Source organism: Saccostrea cucullata, unplaced genomic scaffold (assembly GCF_032062105.1).
Source record: "Saccostrea cucullata isolate Sc308-1 unplaced genomic scaffold, CSIRO_AGI_Scuc_v1 ctg2748, whole genome shotgun sequence".
In the NCBI taxonomy this organism is placed as follows: Eukaryota; Metazoa; Mollusca; class Bivalvia; order Ostreida; family Ostreidae; genus Saccostrea; species Saccostrea cuccullata.
Genome location: NW_026935212.1, coordinates 18419 through 27500, shown reverse-complemented (window position 1 = coordinate 27500; position 9082 = coordinate 18419). Strand labels below are relative to the sequence as shown.

At 33.6% G+C, this 9082-nt stretch overlaps 2 protein-coding genes across 2 annotated transcripts in view; one reads left to right on the top strand and one right to left on the bottom strand.

The window, feature by feature from the left end:
- The window catches only part of LOC134242251 (putative nuclease HARBI1), a 5987-nt gene extending 4014 nt beyond the window's left edge, over positions 1-1973 (top strand). Inside the window, exons 2-6 of the mRNA XM_062724335.1 lie at positions 372-511; positions 857-968; positions 1100-1289; positions 1516-1723; positions 1861-1973. Coding sequence (XP_062580319.1) covers positions 372-511; positions 857-968; positions 1100-1289; positions 1516-1711 — 638 coding nt within the window. The 3' untranslated portion in view covers positions 1712-1723; positions 1861-1973. The remainder of the gene's footprint in view (positions 1-371; positions 512-856; positions 969-1099; positions 1290-1515; positions 1724-1860) is intronic.
- LOC134242250 (uncharacterized) lies at positions 1919-2758 on the bottom strand. The gene is made up of 3 exons (XM_062724334.1): positions 2646-2758; positions 2386-2499; positions 1919-2282 (listed from the first exon to the last, which is right to left on the bottom strand). Exons 1-3 carry the CDS (start codon positions 2695-2697, stop codon positions 2026-2028), a joined length of 423 nt encoding a protein of 140 aa, XP_062580318.1. The 5' UTR covers positions 2698-2758; the 3' UTR covers positions 1919-2025.
- Between the last annotated feature and the right edge of the window lie 6324 nt (positions 2759-9082).

The following is a 9082-nucleotide window of genomic DNA, read 5'->3' as shown; positions in this document are numbered from 1 at the left end:
TTTGAATATATGTGATGCATGTATCTGGTTTCAATTTATATTTTATGTAGACAACATTTACTTGATAAATTGATAAAGTTGAAAAAAGATATCGTTTTTGTTCGATTTTCATCCGACAATAACTTTTCAAATATTCTCGACTATTGTCTCCATCATTTAGACGAATGCCTTTTTCACACATATCGAAGCGGTTTGATGATATCCAGACTCATTTCCATTGTTTAATTTATTTATTTCCCGGGCGACAATTGATGGTTACATCAATGTTTTCTTGTATCTATATATATATATGTACTATTTTTACCACACATTGTAAGTTAGACAATAAATAAAAACTTAAACACTATACATTGTATAATAAATTTACACAGGATTCCCGAACACACTGGGATGCGTTGATGGAACATTCATTAGAATTATGGCTCCAACTGAAAATGAACCGGATTTTGTGAATAGAAAGGGATTCCAAGAATGTACAGGTCAGTATTCTATTTCTTCTATTTTATTTGTTGTTTTATCTCACATCAAATGCTTCCAATGTTGAAGTTATAGATTATTTAATCAAAACATTAGTGATATGAGCGTCGTATTTGAAAGGGGCAGCCAATGAAAAAATCTTTTCCCCTGAAAAAAGGACTTGATAAGCAGAATTTTATTTTAAAAGTCGTTTGAACTCCTAATTACTAAATCATATTTAGCTGACTATACTGCAACAAAAAGTTGCCTCCCACACCCCTTCTGATGCTACGAGACTGCATATCAATATTATTTTTATTTAAATTCTTTAACTCTGCAGCATTATATGCAATTTATCAGCCATCTTAAAAAGTTAGGGTTTCATTTTGATTTCAAATAGATGGTTTGTGATGCCAACTTCCAATTCACGAGTGTGTGTGCCAGCTGGCCCGGTAGTGTCCATGATAGCAGGATTTGGCGGGAATCCTTCCTTTGTCGACAATTCGAAAGAGGTAAACAACTTTATTTATATTTTACTAAAAAAATATTGATACATTTGTTTATCGATGGAGAAGGGAAACAAATTTGAAATGTTGAAGGTTATTATTCAAGAAATTCAATTAAGAAACTCTTGTACGTTTAGGTGAACACAATGGCATTTTGTTGGGCGATTCTGGATACCCCTGTCGACGCTATTTAATGACACCATACCTCAACCCGCAGACAAACGCTCAACAACGATTTAATGCATCTCTGTGTCGAACCAGAGTTCTTATTGAGCAAAGTTTTGGAATTCTGAAACGGAGGTTTTCCTGTCTTCAAGGAACTCTGAGGTAAAGAAGCTTTGCATTATTTAGATGAAATACATGCAACTTCTAAAAAACATATTTTGCTATATTCAGTAAATAATACCCTCTATAATTTTTTAACAGATAAACCGTCTAAATATTTCATATTGGCTCCAACTAAAATAATTGACAGCCATCTCTTGGGGAATACCACAATCAAAATACATCTAATTAAGTAAAAATTCAAATCTAATTTGATTTTTTTTTACAGAACGGCCCCTGAACAGGCAGTAGCATACGTTGTCGCTTGCGTCATCCTTCATAATCTTGGGATTCGAACTGGTGATGTGATGGATAGATTGGACCAGCAAGAGGATGCATTTGACCCGACGGCCCACCAAGTTGTGTGCAATTCTCCAGAGGGAAGTCACTTGCGAGACTATATCGCACAGACGTATTTCGGGTAGAGCTACATGTAGGTATGCACATATTCATAAACACTTGCATATTTTTGAATTCATAATACCGAAGATCACACAACTTACGTGTATGTATACAACTATACATTGATTCAACCAATGACAATTATTTATATAACATTTTTTGTCTATTTCAGGTCATTTTCAAGTGGTTGACGGTTTATAGTGACATATGTTTCAGAATTTCATTTGATATACTGAAGTACATACGTTTATTTATAGTTTAAAAAATAAATATTTCACATTTACTGATCCCAATTCAAGAGTTTGTGATCTATTCAGAGCCTCTCAAAAGTAGTAAGTCATTGACAAACAGGGTTTATGATGAATTCTGGAAATTCAGAACTTAATTTACACAATAAATATGATTTTTTAATCTCAAGCATTTCAATCTCCGTTTGCAATTTTTTCTCCTCTAAGGCTAATTTCTTTTGTTCTTGAACAAGCTTGTTTATTTGTTGTGTCAGCTTCTCATTTTCAAGTTTACTATTTTTTATCTCTAGATCATCCAAGATTTCTCGTGGTACCATCTTCCTCTTCTTTTCCTTAGGCCGTACATCTTTCACAAAAAATATAAATGCAAATATATACACTGTACTTGCGTATGTACCATCTTATCAAAGATTAGTGTTAATATATTTTTAAAATGATAGGTATCTTACCTGAATTTGTACTAAATGATAAACTTAAACCGGGGCTCTTAGAGGATGTTGAAGCATCACCGGTTCCTTCAACAACTGCTGCTAACTCTTGTGTTTGGACAGATGTTATTGGTTCTATAATTACAATGTACATGTATATTAAATGTTTAAAGTTTTCCGTGGTCCCAAAATATGACATTTTTTAAATCTTAACTCTACTAGAGGAGAATTTTACTCTGGCAAAGTTCTACCTCTGAAATAAGTGACATTGTTTAAATTACCATCGGTATCAATGCTTCCCACCAGGCCAACAATGTTGGGTCGCGTATCCATTGCCTGATACAAGGCCTCCTCTGCCTGAGTGAGGGGCGCTGATGGTGGACCTCCCCCAGTCTTGGGCCTTCGTATGTCATCAATTTTCTCTTTTGCTACAATTGATGGCGATTTTAAACATTTCTCATTGATTAATATTTCCCAAAAATACTTTGCTCAACTCTAAAAAAAAGTAATAACATTTTACCTCTCTGTTTGATGTTGTCATACTTTTTGTAGATGGAGTCAGATGTTCTGTCGTTTTTAAATTGTCTGTATAAATGAAATTAAAAACAAAACATTGATAAATTCTAGTTTGTGTTTGACAAATTTGACATCTCACTTTAAAAGTGTAACATTTTCTTTTAAATATAATAGTGGATAATCACATAGAATATACTTAAACATACCCGGTAATTATATTTTGTTTATTTAAATAGTTATATTTTTGTTTTGTTTGTTAAAAAAAAATTTTTTGTAGTCATTTATATTCGTTTTCTTGTATCCTATTTTTAAAAAAATCTGTAGGGTGGTCAAATTATTTCCCCCCATTTGGGACTTGATTTTTTATTTTAAAATGAATTTCTTTAATCTCCAATATTATTAATGTCTGAAGCCGCGGTCTGAAGTGGTTTGTACCTATATTTGAGCCCCCACCCGCTTTCGTCGTTTATGACCAGAAATGGTATTTAATACACGACATAACGGTGTAACCAACATATGTGATGCTGTTTAAGATGAGATTTTATTAAATTAACGGAGGAATTTTGATTAACCGTGGGCATTTACGGTTACGACAGAAAACATTTTCCGTATTAATTTAGGACTGGAATATACTGGGATAAAATTTGTGTTTACACCTACAAAGGGAGATCACAGCGAGAATCGTCTGGTCATGGGTCAAAACAAAAAGTAAGTGAATTCAGATTGATATAACAGTACTTACAAATTCAGTGTGTCAGTGATGGACTTCCAAGTTTCTTCTTTTACCTTTCCATGTTTCCCTTTAACCCCCGCCCCTTTCATCTTTCCAAATAGTTGTTGTTCGAATTTTAAAACCTCTTCAATTAAAGTTATCTCCTCCTCGCTGGTCCAATTAGCCCCCCGTTTCCTTTTACCCCCTGATATCAACCCAATTATGTCTTTCTCAGCCATTTTCATACAAAATAATACACAGACGACAGATATTTATTGCGTAAAATCATTACGTAAAAATTCCGCGAAAGTGCGCGATGTTATTGATGTAACACCTCAACTGAGTTGAGGGAAAAAAAATCACCTCTATTGAGGTGATACTCAGTCTGTTTGGTGACGGTGAATTGAGGAAATCCTCAGTTAGGGAAACCTCAAGGGGTTTGAGTTGAGTATTGAGGGTGAGGTTGAGGAATTTTGGTGACGGCGGGGCCAGATGCTCAGAAGAAGAAGTATTTTCATATCAAGACAAGTTTATACTGACAAAACGTCAGAAATACTCAAGCTGTAGAAAGTAAATTCAGAAGTTTCAATAATATCCTAAAATGCTATAAGATGAAGGCTATGGAGTTCAATCTTTTGTTGAATAAACTACATGTACACGAAACAAAATTCATACATTGAATTTAATTCGAAGAAATATGATAAATCGTACTACTTTTTAAGATGAATTTACGTCAGTGACACACTTGCAGGAATATTTTTAAAGAGCATAGTAACGTTGCCGTTTCTAATCTTAATTTCATGAGATATTTTTTTATGTAGACATTTAGTATACTTAAAACTATATACTTTTTTGTATTTTTTGCTTAATGACATTTAGTATACTTAAAACTATATACTTTTTTGTATTTTTTGCTTAATGACGTACATTACATTCAATACATACATCAATCTAAATAGCTTGCTACAAGCAAGTTTTTCAAAGTGGAAGAGGGGGGGGGGGGGGGCTCCGGGCTCCAAAATCCACGTGACTACAGATTTATCCATCGTTCGTTGCAATCCACGGCCGAAATGTACGATCCTCTCCTACTCCGGACCGTGGCTTGAGACGATGGGGTTCACCTAGCTGAGCGGCATGTCCAATACCTATTCCGTACGAATTCTAAAGAAGTTTTCATAATATAGGTTCCGTTAAAAAATACTAAGATAATACGAGAATTTAACAATGATTTTGTGCTATTATTTTACTGTCACTCAAAGAACACAATATTTGTAGGTCCGTGAAAATCAATTTCAGTTGGAGGGGGAGGGGGTACAGCCATACATTTTCTGGCCATGCATTGTAGAATTTGTTACCATGGAGTAACCTGCGTCACCTTTCAGAGTCTGAAGTGGACTCGTCCAAGGATGCTTTGTCGGCGACTGTAAAAAGTTACCTGAGATTCCTACGCAGAGGAAAGCGCGAACTATCTGTAAAGAAACTGCTGCGGCTGAGGAGCGTCACTCATTGATCATTCGCCATAGAAAAGAATCCGATATTTAACACTAAATATCTTTGAATATACTGACGTTTTCAAGATAAGCTTCATTTTTGTTTCTAGAAATATTTTTATCTACGAAAATAATATATTTTTGTGTTTTTAAACCGAGAAATTCGATGACCTAGCATCGTTTTAGATAACTCAAGCCCCTCTAGGGCTTGAGTAAAAATATTAGCATTTCATTTCTTAAATTATAATAAGTTTTCTATTCCATTTTAGACAGCCATATACAAGAGAAAGAAGGCGGTGTCCTCCTGCAAAATAGTAACGGTAAATAATTACCAATAGATTAGATTTTAGTCTGGTCCTGATTTTTAAAAAGAAGGCTAGAAATACATCTAACGGCAAATAATTATTATTTGGTCCAGAATACTTTTTCTAACCTATTTCGAGTATGCTGAACCCGAAAAAATATGTTGGCCTTCATGAAAATGGCGTTAAAGAGGTCAAAATGACGATTCAAAATGGCGGACATCCATTTTTTTTAAATTTTCACTTAATGTTCAAAATGGAGAAATAACGTGTGAATATCTCACTGGGTGTAATAAAACTATAAGAATTATAATAGAATGCTAACATTACCAGTTTAACTCAGAAAATTTTGTCTTTTCTACACTTAATTCGAATTTTCTCTGATTTTTTCGTCTATTGTTTCTATATTCCTCTTTGTTCAGGATTTAACATTATTTTGCAAATATCCATCCACTGCAGATTTGTATTTTTCCCTCTACATCTCACTATTCTACAATTGAATGATAGTGCAGCTCTTATTTAAAAGTCAAAATGGCGATTCAAAATGGCGGATATTCATCTTTTTCTTCAAATTATTTAATTCTTAATGTCGTTTACATAGGAAAAAGGATTTGTGAATATTTTACTGAGCGTAGTACAACTATGTAAAATGACAACAGAACACTAATTTGAACATTTTAAATCGGAAAATTTAGTCGTTAAATTTGAAATGTGTTAATTAGCTCAAAATTGCAATTCAAATATCGCCTTGTACACTCGAATTTCGTAAAATACCCAGACTGCTTAATTCTGGTTCGTTTTGCAGAAAATAAATTATAGTTTGTTTTTTTTATTCATAAAAATATTGTTCAATATGCAATGAAAGTTGGGGGAAATTTTTGTTAATGACTTAAGATTTTTATAACACGAATTTTTGTTTAATTAATTCTATTGTTAAGATAAATTTTTGACGACAATTCGGAAGACATTTTACCTTAACCTGTATCACCATGCTTCTTCATATGAAAAGTTAATATCATACAATGCTGTTTTGAGGATAATATGAAAATTAAGCTACCCCAAGAGCAGTATCCCCGAGCATAAATTCGAGTGAACATTCAGTTGTTGGAAATTCTTGATCTTTTTTTTAATCCAGTGTAGAAAAAAAAATACATGTTAAATAATTGTTCATGTTGAAGGTCTAGTGCAACATAACTTAGTATGATTTTTAAAATTATTGACCACGACCAATTATAGGGCTAGTAATTGTTATATCATATAAGTCTTAATATATTATAACATCCAAATATAAACATATATATTTAGAATTATCGGTATAATATACGTAAACCATAAATTTTCTTGATTGTCCAACTCTGATTCTGTGTCCCTAGATTTGTCTTTTGTTATTATCAGTCAACTGCATTCTCAAATATTTCATGCTGTGAACGGATTATTTTGTATTGAACAATGTACATAAATTTAAAAATTTTGAAATTTACAAAATCTGAAAGAAGAAAATGTTTCTGTTCAATCCCACCTTGATTCTTGATACAACTTTATACTATCCTAAAAAAGAAGTGTGGATCAAGTTGCCTTGTAAATTTCTTGAATTGTTTAAGATAATTTTGTTGTCAAAGAAGTGTTGACTAGTTAGAAATCAGGAATGGCTTAGGCTTATTGGTACGAAAGCTTGTAAGTGATAGGTATCACGGGGAATCTGCAGGCGCTCTTAAATTGCATAATTTTATAATTTTTTCTCACCAAAATATGCACACAATGGTATTTCAGATGATCAAGTTTGAAAATTGTCTTGCAAATAGAATGACCTTTCTACGAGGTCACAAAATAAAGAGCTACATATCTTGAATATCAGAGATTTTTTTTATAAAAAAAAATCTCTTGAAAAGCGGGAGGGTATAGAGTAATCAGTACAGGTGTATGTCCGTCCGTCCGTCTGTTACGCTTTGGGATACCCATCTTTTATCCGCAACTCCCCTCATACCACTGAATGAAATTTAATGAAACTTTCACAGAATCTTTATTACATATTGCCATTGTGCCCCCTATTTTACTTTTTGATCCGACACATTTTGGGTTTCCCATAGCAAAACATGGACACTGTCATTTTATTCATATGGGATACCGGGGTATCACTTAGTGAGCTAATTGCTCACAGTATCCACAGACACTTGTGAACAGGACCCCCCCTCCCCCGATATTCAACCCCGGAACTTATTGGACATTTTTCAAAAATTATATTTATTACACTTATTCATCATGTGTACAGTATGAAAAAATCGTCAAAACCCCAAAACAATCGCTCCACAAAAAAAACACCCCACTATATACATTATAAGGGAGAAAGGTATGTCACTCCGGTTTGTTTACGTTGTACCCTCTCTGGTCTTTCTGGGTTTAAAAACGTGTATTTATTTAATTTCAACCTAAAATGTCGATTCATATCATCTCTACATATATTTCTGTCTTAGTGCATCCTATCGGATTAACTTTGCATCTCGTAAGAATCCTACAATATCTGATTATCTCCTTAAACAGTTTTCCAGTCAGAACGTTGAAATTTTCCTAGGTAATTGCAACGGAAGTGCATAGAGAATATTTCACTTATTAGGATAACGTCCGAGAGAGTTTTGGACTGACGTAATGATCTCTCTTGGGTTTTATCATATATTCCCTATGCACTTCCGTTGCTTTTACGTAGAGAAATTTCAAACCGGAATGGCATACCTTTCTCCCTTATAATGTATATAGTGGGTAATTTTTTTTTTGGTGGAGCGATTGTTTTGGGGGTTTGACGATTTTTTTCATATTGTACACATGATGAACAAGTGTAATAAATATAATTATTGAAAAAATAAAAGAGACTGGACCAAATGCAAGGTAGACCGGAAATTGTGGAAGCCTCAATTCGCCAACAACTAGAAAACTTTCGGCCAGTCACATCAGGAAAAAACAAACGGCTTTATGATTTACTGAACATTTTTAGCAAGACAGAATTGTTAATGACAAACTCTGTGTTTGCTAGCAGTCTAGCTTATTATAATTCATCAACCCGTATAAAGCCAATCATCATTAAGTTACCTTTCAACCTTTAAGAAAAGTGGATCACCCGAGCTTCCACATATAACAAAACAAAGAGTGTGCAATTTTCACCATTTACAGATAGACATGTTTAGAAAAACCTCAAATACTTTTTTAAAAATCTAAAAATATTACTAACAGTAACATAATTTATTTGTTCTGTGTTGAATTTAAAATTAGATTTGTTCTAATCCTCAGAAATTAAGATGAAGATTGGTTGCAACAGACAGAGAGAAGAATTGGGCAGAAGAGAAGAGGGCATCGCTGAAAAGAATTTTAAGACATAAAAAGTCCAACAAATACATGTCGAGTGATGAAGAGGCAGCGGATAGGTTCATTTTTCATCCCGATTATTGGGAAAGTGAGACATGGAAATATGTCAAGGACAGCTTGGACAAGAAATATTTCGAAACATGTCCACCAAGTAGTAAAAGACTAGTGCAAAGAAAACCCAACAGGTTCCACCCAAGAACAAGAAGCACCAGAACATGAAGAGGAATTCAACTGGGTTTTAAAATAAATCAGGTTTCGGAGAACAACAACATTCATGCCAAACAGCCCTTACAAAAAATACCGATGAATTTTTTAAATGAAATGGACCAAGGTAAACTTGTTGG